The 18384-nt window shown below is 40.1% G+C and overlaps 1 protein-coding gene across 1 annotated transcript in view; it reads right to left on the bottom strand.

Moving 5' to 3' along the window:
• The window catches only part of ANKH (ANKH inorganic pyrophosphate transport regulator), a 181239-nt gene extending 163079 nt beyond the window's left edge, over positions 1-18160 (bottom strand). Inside the window, exon 1 of the mRNA XM_089674835.1 lies at positions 17608-18160. Within this exon, the coding sequence (XP_089530961.1) occupies positions 17608-17703 (96 nt within the window). The 5' untranslated portion in view covers positions 17704-18160. The remainder of the gene's footprint in view (positions 1-17607) is intronic.
• Positions 18161-18384: the final 224 nt, after the last annotated feature.

Genomic DNA, 18384 nt, shown 5'->3' with positions numbered 1-18384 from the left:
ATTTGCAACAGGACAAATTATAGAATACATGTTTTAATTATCTCTACAGTTACACTATATTATTTAAGCACTTCAATAACGGGCACTTTGACCCCCTTCCTGCCCAGGCCAATTTTCTCACAGTTCTAATGACAATTGCGCAGTCATGCAACTCTGTACCCAAACTAAATTTTTATCATTTTGTTCACACAATTTTTTTTGCTGGTATTTATTCACCACTGTTTTTTTAATTTTTTTTTGTTACATACTGTCACTAGTGCAGTAACGTGTCATCATATGACTGTAACTGGTGTGGCAGTGATCAGAGGCACTGGTGACAGTATGAAAAAAATATATTAATTATTTTATTAACTTTTTTTTTTTTTTTTTGTTCCACAAAGTTTATTGAGAAAAATTCAAAACATATAAATGGTATAAATTGTACAATGTAATACAATGTGCCAAAGAAAAACGCGGTAAAACACAAATCGCACATGCCAAACAATAAGAAATACGCAGGCGAACAAAATAATAAAGCCATCTCGTGTCACCTGTAACAATAATGAAGTTGAACTTGGAAAAGAAAAACACGAGAACACAGCATAGAAAAAAAAAAAAAAGAAGGCAAACACCAATCATAATCACCACATAGCATACAAAATATCACCAAACGAGCAGGATCATTTATTTGCACCCCCATATATCTTTTATCGTAGAGTAGCAGAGTAGGGGGGAAGGGGATAAAGCTAAAGGTGCTGGGCTTCTGGTGCAAGGAAGAAGTTGCGAAAATATAGAAAGCTCAGTGTTATCCATGAGGAGCAGCAAAGGTACCACTCAAAGGTAGCCAACGCAGATGAAAATAACTCCGTGGAATGGGAGAGGCACATGTGCAAGTGTAATCCGGGTGTGAGATTAGGTTGCCTATGGACAGAGGAATAAACATATATGTAGAGGGAAAAAAAAAGGGAAAAAATGAAGTGGAGAAGATGTGAAAAACAGCAAAGACAGTAATGGCAGGTACAGGGCACAATGAGGAAGGAGTCGGGAGAAAAGAAAAAATAAAAAATGGTGAGAAGCTGGAAAGCCAAAGAAGGAAGAAAAAAAGCGTAGAAGAGAGAAAAAAAAAAAGGGGGGGGGGTAAGGGTCAAAGGGGAAGGAGACTAAGGGGGGGGGGGCGGTATGGATAGACATGTCATATAGGTGGAAGCTCCAAGGACAGAGCTGGTGTGCTCATCCCCTAGGGGATAGAGACGTAAAGCAGACAATCGGGCACCAGGGAAAAGGAGTGTCTCACTACCTGATCAGTGAAAGGGATATAATAGAAAAGTGTTAGCGACAGCCTAGCAAGGGTCGAGGAGTCAATACAATACAGAGTGTAATACAAAGCCACAGGTCTGGCTCAGAGTCAGGTAGAAAGACCCATGATGGAGTGGTATAACTTTTTTATTACATTAATTTTTTTTACAATTTGTTTTTCTAAAACACTGTGACCAGAGTGATATAATGTTATCACAGTAACATTGCACTACTCAGGGGAAGTGGTCAGTATTTTTTTTTTTTGTAATTTTAATTGCATGAATTTCACTGGTAGAGGCAAGCTTTTAACTGAATGAAATCGATTCATTCAGTGTTTTTGTTGTGATTAGCTGTGATTGGCCACAGCTAATCACATGACACAGATGGGCAATGATTGGCCATGTCTGTACCATGTGATCACTGTGACCAATCACACCTAGCAACACAATTGTACACAATGGATGGCATGAAAGGAAGCCATCCATTGTTTACAATTGTCATGTGACCTGCTGTGATTGGTCAGTGGTCACATGGTACTAGCAATGGGCCGCTACACAGATCTGTCATTGGCTGTGTACAATGAACACAGTCGGTTACAGATCTTGCCGCAGCATGGCCCTGCTCGCAGTGGCGATCCAAGAGGATGTCATATAACTCCCACCCGGATCAACAAAAGCCCTGTTCGGCTGTCATTTTACGATTGGCCAGGCGGGAACTGATTAACCAAGATTGATCAACGTACAAAAATGTTATTTTTTCATTTGGTTATTTTTTTTGTCTATAGATGGCATAAATATAATATTTGCAAGACAATATCGGGAAAATAAAGTCTTGTTTTTCCCTACATAAACATTATATACAGTATATAAATATTACATTGTCATCTCTTGCTGTGGCAGTAGTCACATGATCAGTGACCGACAGCCCAATCACTGTGCATGAGTCAGCGCGTTCTCAGCGCACAACAGCAGATCCGGCTGGATGCATTATGCAGCAACTCGACATTAAATCACATCCACCATGCTGTCACATTTATGTATTAAGCTATGGGAAGGTGTTAAAGAGGAACTACACTGCATCTGAGCAGCAAAAACCAAAAGCGCTATTTAATTCATTTTTAATACTCTAAGCAAACTCTCCCATCCATCCATGTCTCCATGCTTTATTTTGCTGAGAAATCACTTTAACCTCCCTAGCGGTATGATTATTTCAGATTTTTGGTGCTGAAAGCGGTACCATTTTTTTGCATGGAAATATGTATTTTTTTTTATTGTAGGCCTGTAATTTAGGAATAACTCACTGAAATCTGTCTGAACAAGAGTCTAGTAAACATCCCGGATATGATAAAACTTGAAACAAAATCATAAATTATAATTGAATAAATAATCATAAAAAATAATAATATAATAATAATACATTTAATTAAATAATATAATCAAACCAAAAACACTGAAATTTGAAATATAGCGCCAAGTTCGCACATCACTGAGCAAAGTCGCAAAATCGTTTTCAGTGTCTGATGACGAATTTCCCCACAAATCATTATCACTCAATTCTGCAAGTGGTTCTGATTTACTATCGCTGTTCTCTAGCTGGTCTAAAACCGCTTTTGACATAAAGGGACACTTTTTGGACGCCATGGACGTTGCTCAGTTTCCAGGCAGAAAGAACAGTAAAAATGCAGGCAGGTGACAGGATAAAGCAGTAGGGACAAAATGTATGTGAAATGTTTTGAAACAGCAATGTTTACTATGTAATAATCATTTTTTTTTTTAAATTTCAAATTTGCTGCCGGTTCCGGCGCCCGTACGTCCCGACGTCACAGGGACCGGAACACGGAATCCGGATGCCGGCATCGGCTGGAGGAGATGGCCGGAGACACTGCAGGGGACACATTGCGGGAGCGAAGGACAAGGTAAGTGCTGCAGGGACTCCCTATGCAACGCTGCATGGTAAGCCCGAGTGTAGCTCGGGGTTACTGCTTTTGGTACTGAAACTTTACCCCGAGCTACACTTGGGAATACCGCCAGGGAGGTTAAAAAACACCCATTTTCTGGCCACGGCCATCTTAAAAAGAGAAGCATGGGGTTTGTTTTTTTCCCAAAATTATACTTACATAGGTGGATGTAGCATCGGTCCTTTGCTCCATCTGTCCCCTGCTGGCTCTAAGGGTGAGAACGCAGCGATCATATGACCGCTGATCTCTGAGTTTTCACAGCCGCTCTGAGCAGACAGTGATGACTGTCAGTTACCGCTGTCTGCTCTGCCCCTCCAGCACTCACTTGAGCGCTGGGCTGTGGAGGGGGAGGGACTGGCTATCTCAGGCTCTCAGCGGCTCACTGAAAGACTGAGCAAAACGCTGCACCAGACTCTGGGGTGGATCCTGAATTTAAAGTCGGAATCTTTCCCCAACCTGGACCGGATAAGTGACATCAGCCGACAGTGGGCTTCAGTCCTGTCAGCTTAAAGGAGTGAACAAACTGCACTCCTATGATTCACAGAACTACAGCCAAAAGAGCTTTGTCTGTACTTCTCCTCTAAGTAAGGGCAGATGAATTTACTTTCTGGAATCTGTAAAGCCTTCGCTGAGAAAGCCCCTCCTTCTCTCCTGAAGACTCCTGGGATGTATGACATTATTTGCCTAGGCATGGAAACCAGGAAGTAACTGAGGAAATGTAAAAAAACGTTTAAAACAAGTAAATAAGATACAGTTTCCTATCTATTTACTAATGCTAGCAGCATAAGGATTAAAAATAGTCAATGTTGATTGAGAGAATGAAGTTCCACTTTAAGTAATGACAAATATACTACCAAATAGACAGGGCTTGTGGTAAACAACACAGGGCTCTCTACAGACAGCAGGGGGGTGTCAGTTTTTGTCAGATGTCAGAAATTTCATGGATGGACTTACTTCACAACCTATCACAGTACCACACTTGAATTCACTGAGCTCCTGAGAGCAACCCATTCTTTCACAAATGATTGTAGAAGTAGTCTGCATGCCTAGGTGCTTGATTTTATACACCAGTGGCCATGGAGGTGATTGGAACACCTGAATCCAATGATTTGGAGGGGTGTCCTAATACTTTTGCCAATATAGTGTGTATGTATATATCCATTCAGTCATATCCAACCCTTGACGATTGCATGGACCATCACTTGTATGCAAATTTTTCCATGAATTATCTTAGCAATTATTTTACAGGGTAGGTCGCCAGGTCTTTCCCCAACCCCTACCATGCAGGAGATCCCATATGGCCAGGGATGAAACTAGGACAATTTAGACAGGGGCCAATTAACCTACCAGCATGTCTTTGGAGTGTGGGAGGAAACCGGAGTACACCCATGCGAACACAGGGAGAACATGCAAACTCCATGCAGGAGGCGCCATGGTTGGGAATTGAGAAGTGCTAACCACTAAGCCACTGTGATATATATATGTATATATAGGTATATATATATACATATACACACACATTGTTTGTAGATACTATAACTTTCATGGAGACCAAATAATATACACTTATTGGGATTTTTTTACCAATGGCATGTAGCACAATACATTTTGGCCTACATTTATGAAGAAATTAGATTTTTTTTTTTATGTTATTGGATATGTTTTATAGCTGAAAGTAAAATATATATATTTTTTCAATATTTTCTATTTTTTTTTTGTTTATATAACAAAAAATAAAAAACCTAGTCAGAATCAAATACCACCAAAAGAAAGCTCTATTTGTGTGAAAGACCACACAATTACCAGTTAAAGTAGAGCAGTGCTAAATAGCAAAAAATAACCTGGTCATAAAGGGAGTAAAAACCTCCAGAGCCTAAGTGGTTAAAGGAAGTACGGGTGTTAGTCAATAAACCTTCCAAGGAGTGCAGTACATATCTAGGAGCCCATACAAACCCTTTAGTGTTCAAGCCAGACAACATTTCTTATCATTGGTTGCAGCAGCTACTGCATGCCGTTTGGTATTTGCACAATTAGGCTCCATTGACACTGGGCATTTTAATAACGTTGTCCTTCTCAGCCACCTATCAGACACCCCCGTTAGCTGTGTAAAGTCACGTTAAAAATTTGAGTTTTTCAGCGGTTTTTAGCATTTTTGTATTAGCTTTTAGCTGCATTTCTTTAGCGTTTTTTAAAGTTTTATTTTGACAAAAAATTTCTTTTGGTCAAAAAAAGTTCAAAAAGGCTGGTTTGAAGCGATTTACCACGTTTTATTGTGTTTTTCAGCGTTAGAGCATTTTTACAGCTAAAAAACTCCTCTAGAAACCCACTAGTTCTGGGGGGGTTTTCAAGCCAAAAAACACCCCTGCCAAAAACCGCTGATTACAGTCTGTGTGTGCATGGACACATAGGATAACATGCTGGGGAGTTTACTAGCTGTAGAAAAAAAAAATGTCAAAAGCCAAAAGTAGTAGCTGAAAAAATGTCCAGTGTGCATGAGAACTAAGTGTCATTATTGTGTGTAGTTTCTGGATACACAGACTGTTGGCAGCACACATCAGACACTCTACGAAAAATGATTTACCTGTCCATTGCAGTAGGAATTCCTGAATCATGAATTATGTGACCTGGCTGACCTTACTCTATTGTATAAGGTATCACTCTTATCAACAGGTAGTCAGAATTCATTGGGAAATACCTTTTACTTCCAAGTAGCAGACATACTAGAAGATATATGTAATCTCTGTGTACTTACATTGGCTTGTTCAATAAAGCAGAACAAGGAGTGACAATGTTGTACCAAGTTCACTAATCCATTGCAACCCTTCAGGTATGAGACTACTGATATCAGATCAATGAAAAATGATTTCCTATTGTTGTGGGTTAATAGAGGGTGCACACTGCTCTATACCATTCACAAAGCAAGTAATAGAATTCAAACGCAATTATATTTCTGCATTAGCATGTAATATATACTGCATTTACAATGTATCTAACGCTTAAAATCTCTTTTTTTTCTGCCATCTGTTGTTTTTTGGCGGAGTTTTGGTTGGTTTGCACAGACAAAAGGCCGTTAGAGGAAATCTCTCCAAAATGAAAGACATCATCTTTAGACCATTGCCACTGAAACAAGTGTCCCCGTTAGAATATTAAAGTGTTACTAAACCCACAACAGTAAAATCAGTCTGTATATGCAGTAAAGCATGCTTGTTATACTCACTGTGGAACCTAAGCGGTTAATCCTCTGCATTGTGTAAAAACACTGTTTGATCCTTTCTTTTCTGCCTTGTTGAAATGACCACCTGATACAGACTGAATCCATAGTCACATGCACATGTTCAGTTTGGTGTGTATTGCTAGAGAGTTTTTTTTCTTGGTAGAGTGCATGTGATCAGCACGGTCCACACAGAGGTCAGGGGTTTCCCATCCTCCTAGAGAAGAAATAAAACTCCTCCTACAAGCTTTACCCAGTGCTCTGCTGAAGTCATAAGACTGCTCTAACTGCTGATGAGAAAAGGTATTTAGCAGTTTATATTTACTAAAATAATTGCATTTCCATGTTGTGTGTACTGTGGGAGACCAGATATAGTGAATGCAGGGTCCTGGGTTTAGTATCACTTTAACTCTCTGTTCCTGTTGTGGTAACAACCCCAAATTTTGTCATTGGTGATAATGTTCAGCAGGACAAATAGAAAGAGTGAATTATCCTGAGGGGCACAAAGTTAACAATACAGTCTGTCCGGGGTTCTAATCCCTCACCATTCTATAAAAAAAAATACATTTATATACTCTTTAACACTGAAAGCCAAACAACTAAATAAAATATTAAGATACATACAGCGGGTAAAATAAGTATTGAACACATCACCATTTGTCTCAGTAAATAAATTTCTAAAGGTGCTATCGACATGAAATTTTCACCACATACAGTCAGGTCCATAAATATTGGGACATCGACACAATTCTAACATTTTTGGCTTATGATCCTAAGCATACCACCTCATCAGTGAAGCATGGTGGTGGCAGTGTCATGGCGTGGGCATGTATGGCTGCCAATGGAACTGGTTCTCTTGTATTTATTGATGATGTGACTGCTGACAAAAGCAGCAGGATGAATTCTGAAGTGTTTCGGGCAATATTATCTGCTCATATTCAGCCAAATGCTTCAGAACTCATTGGATGCCGCTTCACAGTGCAGATGGACAATGACCCAAAGCATACTGCAAAAGCAACCAAAGAGTTTTTTAAGGGAAAGAAGTGGAATGTTATGCAATGGCCAAGTCAATCACCTGACCTGAATCCGATTGAGCATGCATTTCACTTGCTGAAGACAAAACTGAAGGGAAAATGCCCCAAGAACAAGCAGGAACTGAAGACAGTTGCAGTAGAGGCCTGGCAGAGCATCACCAGGGATGAAACCCAGCGTCTGGTGATGTCTATGCGTTCCAGACTTCAGGCTGTAATTGACTGCAAAGGATTTGCAACCAAGTATTAAAAAGTGAAAGTTTGATTTATGATTATTATTCTGTCCCATTACTTTTGGTCCCTTAACAAGTGGGAGGCACATATGCAAACTGTCGTAATTCCTACACCGTTCACCTGATTTGGATGTAAATACCCTCAAATTAAAGCTGACAGTCTGCAGTTAAAGCACATCTTGTTCGATTCATTTCAAATCCATTGTGGTGGTGTATAGAGCCAAAAATGTTAGAATTGTGTCGCTGTCCCAATATTTATGGACCTGACTGTATCGGTAACAACCTATGCAACCCATACATATAAAGAAACCAAAACAAGTAAATTCAGAAATTAAGTTATGTGTAATAAAATGGAATGGCACAGGGAAAAGGTATTGAACACACTAACTGAAATGTATTTAATGCTTCGTACAAAATCCTTTGTTGGTAATACCAGCTTCAAGACGCCTCCTTTATGGAGAAACTAGTCGCAAGCATTGTTCAGGTGTGATTTTGGCCCATTCTTCCACACAGTCTTCAAATTTTGAAGGTTCTGTGGGCCTCTTCTATGAACTCTGATCTTTAGTTCTTTCCATAGATTTTCTGTTGGATTCAAGAGTCAGGTGATTGACTGGGCCATTCTAGCAGCTTTATTTTCTTTCTAGTAAACTAATTGAGTTTGCTTGGTTTTGTGTTTGGGATCATTGTTTTGCTGCAATGTCCACCCACGTTTCATCTTCATCATCCTTTTAGATGGCAGCAGATTTTTGTGAAGAATGTATTGGTACATTTTTCCATTCAACCTTCCTTCAAGTACATGACGTTTGCCAGTACCGTATGCTGAAAAACAGCCCCACACCATGATGTTCCCACCTCCAAACTTCACTGTCGGGATGGTGTTTTTGGGTGATGTGCAGAGTCATTTGACCTCCAAACATGGTGTGTTTTATGGCATCCAAAGAGTTCAATTTTGGTCTCATCTGACCAAACTACTGTAAATTCTCCCAGTATTTAACAGGCTTGTCTAAATGTTGTGAAGCAAACTTTAAACAAGCTTTAACATGCTTTTTCTTCAGCAATGGAGTTTTGCGTGGTGAGTGTGCATACAGGCCATGGCGGTTTAGTGCATTACTTATGGTTTTCTTTGAAACAATTATACCTGCTAATTCTAGGTCTTTCTGAAGCTCTCCACAAGTGGTTCTTGACTCTTGGACAACTCTTCTGATAATTCTTTTAACGCCTCTGTCAGAAATCTTGCGAGGAGACCCTGGTCATGGCCAGTTTATGGTGAAATTATGTTCTTTCCACTTCCAGATTATGGTCCCAACAGTGCTCACTGCAACATTCAGAAGTTTAGAAATCCTTCTGTTACCAATGCCATCAGTATGTTTTGCAACAATAAGGTTGCGAAGATCTTGAAAGAGCTTTTACCCATCATGAGATGTTTCTTGTGTGACGCTTTGGTAATGGGACACCTTTTTATAGGCCATCAGTTGAGACTGAACCAGCTGATATTATTTTGCACTGACAAGGGGCAGGATTGCTTTCTAATTACTGATAGATTTCAGCTGGTGTCTTGGCTTTCCATGCCTTTTTGTACCTCCCTTTCTTCATGTGTTCAATGCTTTTTCCCTGTGTCATTCCATTTTATTACACATAACTTAATTTCTGAACTTATTTTTTTTTTTGTATGTATGCATTGCATAGGTTGTTACTGACATGTGGTTAACATGTCAACAGCACCTCTAGAAATATATTTACCGAGAAAAATGGTGACGTGTCCAATACTTATTTCACCCACTGTATATGTCAACTCTTTTACCTGTCACAGTATTTGGCATTTTGTTCAGCCGCTTTTGCGAATCACAAACTTGATGAAAAATAAACTACTGCCTCTCTGCTAGACCTACACCTCCACATGCAAAATACTTGAGTCCCAAAAGCCATTTTAAAATGGCATATGGATAGTGGCTATTTGTCCTAGAACTGTCTCAGTGTCATTTTAAAATGGTGGCCAGTCTCTGACTTCAAACCTTGCTACACAGCATTCCATAGGAGCACCTGTAGCAGATTGCCATAAACACAATGTTGCCACACTATGGGGGGGATTTACTAAAACTGGAGTACTTGGAATCTGGTGCAGCTCTGCATGGTAGCCAATCAGCTTCTAAAATTAGCTTGTTTTATTAACCCCTTAATGCCGACGTCACACACATATGCAGCCTCACAGAACTGGGCTTTTTTCCGTGGGGCCACATATTTGCGTACCTGTCTTTCTGCTGGGAGCGTGCCGCACAGCGCGCTCCCAGCACAAAGACCGGGGTGTCACTGAGAGCCCCAGGTCCCATTCTAACAATCGGGACCTGGGACTATCAATTCCAGGTCACATGATCGCTGTGATAGCCTCTGATTGGCTATCACAGTGATCAGTCACTGTATAGCCCGCCTCCTTGTTTTTTGTTCTCTATGAATGGAGGAGAGAGATACATTGTATCTCTCTAACTCCTGGCATAGAGAAAAAAAATAAATGAATGACAATATGTCATCAAGTGGGGAAAAAATTGTATCAATGATGGCGTAATCGCATGCTCATTCGACAGATCTTTATCAATGTGAACACATTTTTGAGCGATTTTCTAGCATCTATGGCCAGCTTCACTCTATCCACTCTGCAAAAAAAAAAAAAATTGCCTTTAGTGACACTTTAACCCTTGCGGTTGGAGGGGGACCCATTGCAAGAATAAATATTTTTTCCCAGGTTTAGATATAATTTTTTTTTAATACATAAATGCTTTAAATACAGTTTTTATATATTTGTAAAATATATTATATGTAAATAACACCATTATTTGTGTGGTGTACAACTAATACATCCAATATAATAATAAAAATGGTAATAATCATAAAAGTGGTAAAGAGATTATAATATGGAGATTCATTAATGCGAGTAAAATGTATGAATGTTATATTCCCACGGCAACGATATACATCAGCAGTAATTAGTCAAAGAAGGTTTTCATACTGATAAAACATCATGTGCTATATACATTAAAGGTCAAAACATTTAGAACGCAGATTGTACCATTAATCACTTTGATCTCACAGCTTCAGCAATAGCCCAATACTGTGTGACAATACAGACATATTCACACTTTGGCCTTGGTTGGCAAAAAAATGTAAAGATAAAGATAGCGTGTGAAGTATTAACCAGGAAAATTAGCACATTGGGTTTTTCACAAGTACACAAAGATCTGACAGCTGATAAAGTGCTGTCATACTACAGGCTCTCATGATTTCAGTAAATCTGAAAACAAAATATCACTTTCAATACCTAAGTCAATGAAAGGAAACGTTACATAGCTGTTATAGCCAGAGTAAAGTTTACATAATACCGAATTGCATAACCAGTCAGGGCAAAGAGCAGGTTTTTAATGACTGTGCAGGGGAAATGATACTTCTCAGTCACTGTCAAAGGCTGGGGACACTGGGGAGGTTATGTGATAATTATTATTATTATTATTACTACGAGTTTATATAGCGCCAAAGGGTTTGCTCAGATAATGGCACAAGGCCTCATCGCCACGGCACATGCTTCATAGCCCTTGCAGTATGGAGTCAGGTCACAGAAATGTGCCTCGTAGTTTTGAAAATCCAGGGGCATTTTTTTTTAATGATCTGGCCTTTTCTCGTTTTGAACTTCGCCAGTAAATTGCAAAACACTTTGATCATTTTCCACCTATCAATAACTGTTTCATTGTAATCCAATGTTTTCAGTTGTATAAAGATAACCTTGTGTTGGCATTACTTCAGTTAGGGCTTGTTTAGGGCTCATTCACGCGGGTGTCTAAAATGCCGCGTTTAGATGAGTATATATAGTTTTGGAAGCATCTAAATCAGCACTATAGGAATCAATGTGGCCACCCACACAGGCTACAAATGAAATTGTGTATCTTTTTTAGCAGCTTACAAAAAAAACAGGACACAGCTGCACCCGGGGCTGCATACGTATATCTGCAGATTTACACATGTAAACGCATGTCAGTCTGTATGTGCATACACACGTAAAGTCACCAGAACACATGTAAATACCAGTAATTTTGGTGCCTATTTTACACAGGACCTTCTACTAGCTCTGCCAGGAAAACCAGTGTTCCATGCAGAAAATGCGCATATGCCCATGTGAATGAGCCCTTGCACTTGTGCTGCCCTCTGAAAAGCGATACACGGGGGTGTCTGATAGGTGGCTGAGAAGCAATAGGTCACCCCCTCACCACCTTTTTTTAACCCTGTAAAGCTCATACCACCATGCTTCAAATGCACAGCCCTAATTTATTTTATTTCAGGTATTTATATAGCGCTGTCAATTTACACAGCGCTTCACATATATATTGTACATTCACCTCAGTGCCTAACCCTCAAGGGGCGCACAATCTAAGGTCCCTAACTTACATTCATACATCCACATACTAGGGCCAATTTAGACAGGATCCAATTCACCTACCAGCATGTCTTTGGAGTGTGGGAGGAAACCAGAGTACGCGGAGGAAACCCATGCAGGCACAGGGAGAACATGCAAAATCCAGGCAGGTGGTGCCGTGGCTGGGATTCAAACCAATGACCCTAGTACTGCCAGGCAGAAGTGCTAACCATTTAGCCACTGTGCTGCCCGTCACTTGAATGGGTCACACTTGGTGGCAGTACTGCACACCGACCACGACATGTAGAAAAATGGTTGCTGAGGAGCTTTGCATGTGTCCAACCCACTCCAGCCATGTTAATTCAAAAAGGCAGTAAAATCACAGCTGGACCACCTGTTTTTACAGCCCGCTACCTCTCAACTCAAGTGTAAATTAGATCTATTAAGGATAATGTACACAAGCATAGGATCACTTATAGTGGTTGTAAACCCTCACATAAACCCAGTGAAGTGACTGACCCCAGGTGATACACAGAGATTAAACTAATCCTCCTACACAAGTTGTACCTGTTTATCTACAGCTATCTGTCCCCTACATCCATCCAAAGTCCAGAATTTACACAGGATCTCTCTGCTCTAAAAAGCAGGGGGCGGAGAGCTGAAGTTGCATCAGTGAGGAAAGCTCTGAGAACTGATTGGAGGGAAGGGACACCCCCCCCCCCCCTCACACAGCACACAGGAACAGAACTGAGGCTGTCAATCACAGATTGCACCCTCCCCTGTCACTATTTTTCTCTTGGTGTCAGGAAAACTCATTAGACTCATGCTTATAAAAGAGGAATGAGGCAGCGGACAGAAGTGACACTTAGTACTCTGGACTGGGACAAGCACACACTATAGAGGGATATGCTTTGTTCATATTTCATGTCTGAGGTTTACAAGCACGCTGTTTTTGCATTTCGTACAATAATTTAAAGAATGCATGTGCACACTGCTCAAGAAAAACAAACACACATATTGGCCAGTAACTCTATGACTGGTGGGCCTTAAGGATGCGGGCTCATCTGACATGCTCATACAAGCCAGCATTATGCTCTTCAGTAACAAGAAGATACCCCCTTCAAGATACCATCACTCATAGCCTGTTGTTGATTGACACTGGACATGTTTGATAAACCTGTGCCCCAGAAGGTGCACTTATCATAGGGGGCTTATGTAAAATGTGCCTTATGGGTTTAATTTGCTATCCCTGGACTTAAAAAACAGCTAATTTGATATTTAGGTCCTCTATCAAAACACCTACTGCAAGCAAATTTAAATAAAAAACAGAACTACCATTATTAGTACAGAGGCCAAGATGACTTCCCTCCAACCCTCATTCATCATTTTAAAAATAATACAAGGTAATTATCAGGGACTTCTGTTGTCATTCATCCCATGCCAAGGCTCTTATAAAAGTGCTGTTCATGTTAAAATTGGAAGAACAAAGCTTCCCCTATAATGGTACTGCATCCAGCACTGAAGAGGTGTGTATAATACCGATTCTAGTAAGAAAACTTTCATATTGATTCTTTTAATTGGCTGGCAGGATCATTTTAAATGTTTTATTCACTTTATAGTAATCATTAGAGTTACAATATAAACACAATAATTCCAATTAAGGAGGCATTGGGACTTTGTTGGGCAGCCTTGCTTAGTGCAGTCCCAACACAAGTCAAGGCAAAAAGCCTTGTCAAGCCAATTCACACCATCATGTTGCAGTGGTGTGCACTAAAAAAAGGAGCAAAGCTTTCCTCCACATTGCAACACACTGCGGCTAATAGAACATAACGATTTTAATAAAGTTTGTAGGGAAAAAAAAAAGTAAACAGTGTAACATGTCAGAATTGACGCATCAGCACTGTTCCTCTGACCAGACGCCATGCATTTAGAGCGGCTGGTGCTACGCGTGAGTCCTAAATGACTGAAATCAAAGAAAGATAACTTGGCCAGAAAAGTTTATTATGATGTTCACACTTTTTTTTATTGTATGCAATTAAAAAGAACAAATACTAATCTGCAATAAACTGTGTTGCTCCTATTGTAGTGGAAAGTGCAGTTGCTAATCTAGTGGTCTATGTATCAATGTCTTCACCCATGATTTATACAACTTTTATCCAAGATTCATACATTCATCTAATTGAAGAACTGGCTTAGCTGTTGGCACTTCTGTCTTGCAGTACTAGTGTAATTGGTTCAAATGCTGGCCAGGACACTGCATGGAGTTTGCATTTTCTCTCTGTGCTGCCATGGGTTTCCTCCTACACTCCAAAGACATATTGGTAGGTAAATTGACCTTAGTATGTGTATGAACCCAAGATTGTAAGCTCCTTGAGTGCAAAGAATGATGTATATGTAAAATGTTGGCGCAATTTAAATAACTGTAATAAATACATTTAATTCTATAAGAAACTTGTATAAAGCTGGCCATAGATGATGACATTTTCTTTCCTGCAGCCATGGGTTGCAGGAAAATTGCTCAATTCCCATATCAACACAGTCAGTGTTCATGGGGGAAGCCCTCCCATGGAGTTATTGTGTCCTCCTGACAGCAGGGGTGGGGGTATTGCAGAGAGCCATCCCTGTCGGGAGAGCACAATGATTACAAACGCATGCTAAAAATCCAGCATGCCTGTCCATAGATGGAATCTCGGCCAATTCAGCAGGGACCAGCCGAGATTTGATCCATCTATGGCTGGCTTAACTCTTGGGTGAAAAGACTGATAAACAGACCCTCTAGTTTTCAACAGTAAATAATAAATAATTATACTTGATATCAGAAAAAAGGTGAAAGAGTTTTTCATTTGTTTGTAAACAAGACAAAATCCAACAACACAGGACCCTTTCACCAGGGTGGTATGATCAGGTCCATCTGCCAGTGTTTCAGGTGGATTGAATTGGAAGTTCCATGTAAGTCTATGGGCAGGTGAATGTACAGTAACAGTCACGCATATGTTTACATCCTCCTACCTCCATCAAGGTCTGAAAAAAATGGAAAAAATCTGTGTCCTTTTCCAAACCTAAATGTGACGGACTGGAGGTAATCTAATGTAAACGGACAAGTTTGTTTGCATCTGGCAGCCCACAGAAATAATGAACCCTGAGATTCTGGTTTTTAGGCTGAACACTGAACAGACATGGAAGTTACAAAAGTGACAGCCACCTCATCCTGCTTCATTTCAGCAGGAGATCTGTTTATGGATTCCCTTTTATATATAAACATCTATATCTGAAGATGGGCTCACTAGCCATTCACAGCCACCATCTAACAGCATACAGAATGTAAACATGCTCAGAGGCACTTTCATCCCAGGCTGACCTCCATCTCTGATGCTAAGCACCTCTGGGATCAAGCTCTGCTCTGTTTAACACTCATGAATAATAAACCCCAGACAAACCGATGACATAAGAAAAGCTTCCCATACATTCAGGAGCCAATATGGACCAGGCCAGCTCCAGCACCAACATCACACCGGTGACATGCTGAAAACTATGACACATGTGCTTCATTAGAGAACATTGTGGAATCTGTCTTCTAAATAACAAAACGCTTCACCCAGTATTCACCCAGTATTAATGGTTTCTAATCCTCGGGATCAATAACAGAATACATTTCACCAGGGCATGCTGTTTACAACGAGTGTCAGCCGGAGTACACATACAAGGACACCTTCACCCAGATATACTGTACGCGTGTTTGTAAATATACTATATCACATACATGGGGTGATTGTACAGATTATAGGATAGTATTCATCTGTTTATAAATACAGATCACACACAGGAGATACTTGTATAGATTTTACGATAGATAGATAGATTTGGAAAGAAATAGAGAGAGAGAGAGAGAGAGAGAGAGAGGGGGGGGATGGAAAAAAATAGATAGATAGATAGATACATAGATACATAGACAGATTAGATTGACATATATAGAAAGAGAGAGAGAGAGAGAGAGAGAGAGAGAGAGAGAGAGAGAGAGAGAGAGAGAGAGAGAGAGAGAGATTAGATAGACAGATATATAGATAGATAGATAGATAGATAGATAGATAGATACATGCATACATAGACAGATTAGATTGACATATATAGAAAGAGAGAGAGAGAGAGAGAGAGGGGGGGTGGAAAGAAATAGATAGGTAGATACATAGATACATAGGCAGATTAGATTGACATATATGGAGAGAGAGAGAGAGAGAGAGAGAGAGAGAGAGAGAGAGAGAGAGAGAGAGAGAGAGAGAGAGAGAGAGAGAGAGAGAGAGATTAGATAGACAGATAGATAGATAGATAGATACATACATACATACATAGACAGATTAGATTGACAGAGAGAGAGAGAGGGGGGGGGGAGAGGGGGTGAAAAGAAATAGATAGATAGATAGATAGATAGATACATAGATAGATAGATAGACAGATTAGATTGACATATTGACATATATAGAAATAGAGAGAGAGAGAGAGAGAGAGAGAGAGAGAGAGAGAGAGAGAGAGAGAGAGAGAGAGAGAGAGAGAGAGAGAGAGAGAGAGATTAGATAGACAGATAGATAGATAGATAGATAGATAGATAGATAGATAGATAGACAGATAGATAGATAGATAGATAGATAGATAGATAGATAGATAGATAGATAGATACATAGATACATAGATACATAGATACATAGATACATAGATACATTAGATTGACAGAGAGAGAGAGAGAGAGAGAGAGAGAGAGAGAGAGAGAGAGAGAGAGAGAGAGAGAGAGAGAGAGAGAGAGAGATTAGATAGATAGATAGATAGATAGATAGATAGATAGATAGATAGATAGGTAGATAGATAGATAGATAGATAGATAGATAGATAGATAGATAGATAGATAGGTAGATACATACATACATACATACATACATACATACATACATACATACATACATACATAGATACATAGATTAGATAGAAAGAAAGAAAGAAAGAAAGAAAGAAAGAAAGAAAGAAAGAAAGAAAGAAAAAGAAAGAAAGAAAGAAGGAAGGAAGGAAGGAAGGAAGGAAGGAAGGAAGGAAGGAAGGAAGAAGAAGAAAGAAAGAAAGAAAGAAAGAAAGAAAGAAAGAAAGAAAGAAAGAAAGAAAGAAAGAAAGAAAGAAAGAAAGAAAGAAAGAAAGAAAGAAAGAAATAGATAGATAGAAATAGATAAAGAAATAGGTAGATAGATAGATGAATAGATATAGAGAAATATAAATAAAAATTGAGAACTGTAGATAGATAGATATAGAGAAATAGATATAAAAATAGAGAGAATGGTAGATAGATAAATAGACATATAGATATAATAATAGATTGACAGATATAGATGGATAGATAGATAGATAGATAGATAGATAGATAGATAGATAGATAGATAGCAGATATAGAAGCAGGTAGGTAGACATATATAGATGAATATGTATAAAGATGGCTGGAGGTGTAAGTATGTGTCGGGGTCCCTCACCTGCTCCCCGAAGTCGATGGCGATGTTGGTGATCCCCAGAGGAACCAGGAATCTGATGAGCGGCCAGTAGGGGGTGAGTGCCGGGAATTTCACCATAATAATAGTAATATTGCGGGTGTCGCTGGTGTCGGGGATATTCGCTGCTTGAACACATACACATGTGATGCAGGACGAAGCCCTCCGGGAAGACAAGGCTCAGCACACCCCGAGCGGCCGGTGACAACCTGCACAAAGATAACGGTCCGCATGTGGATGTCTAGCAAGAAATGTAAAGGATCAGGACCATCCCTGCCCTCCCACACAGCGATGATCTGCAGCCAGGAGGAGGAGGAGGAGGAGGAGGCACGACACAAATATCTGCTGACAGATCTCCCATCACCACAGGGCACGAGAAGAGGGAAGCCAAGCAGCGTGTCACTAGAAGGCAGCCGTGACTAGAGCGGGCATAGTGTGTGCGGGTGTGACAGCGGAGCTGTGTATGATGAGAAGGTGACTAGAGATCATGTGTATGAGGCTCCTCTCCTCTTCTCTCCTCTCCTCCCCCCTCTACCAGCATGACAATGAAAGGGGAGGACGCAGCCACATCCTGAGCTCACGAGCGACATCGTCTGGCCATCTAGGTGAACAACACATATCTGCTGCTGACCAAGCTGTGCTTGGATGCCAGAGAGCCTGGTGCCTGGAAATGAGAATGTACACCCCATTAACACCCATCATACTATAACAACATCAGATAATCAGCACTACTTTAACTGACAATTGCTCAGTCATGCAAAA

Source organism: Staurois parvus, unplaced genomic scaffold (assembly GCF_062004578.1).
Source record: "Staurois parvus isolate SC_StPar_1 unplaced genomic scaffold, SC_StPar_1.0 ptg000153l, whole genome shotgun sequence".
Classification (NCBI taxonomy): Eukaryota; Metazoa; Chordata; class Amphibia; order Anura; family Ranidae; genus Staurois; species Staurois parvus.
The sequence above is the reverse complement of the archived record's forward strand: the minus strand, read 5'-3'. Positions and strand labels throughout refer to the sequence as shown.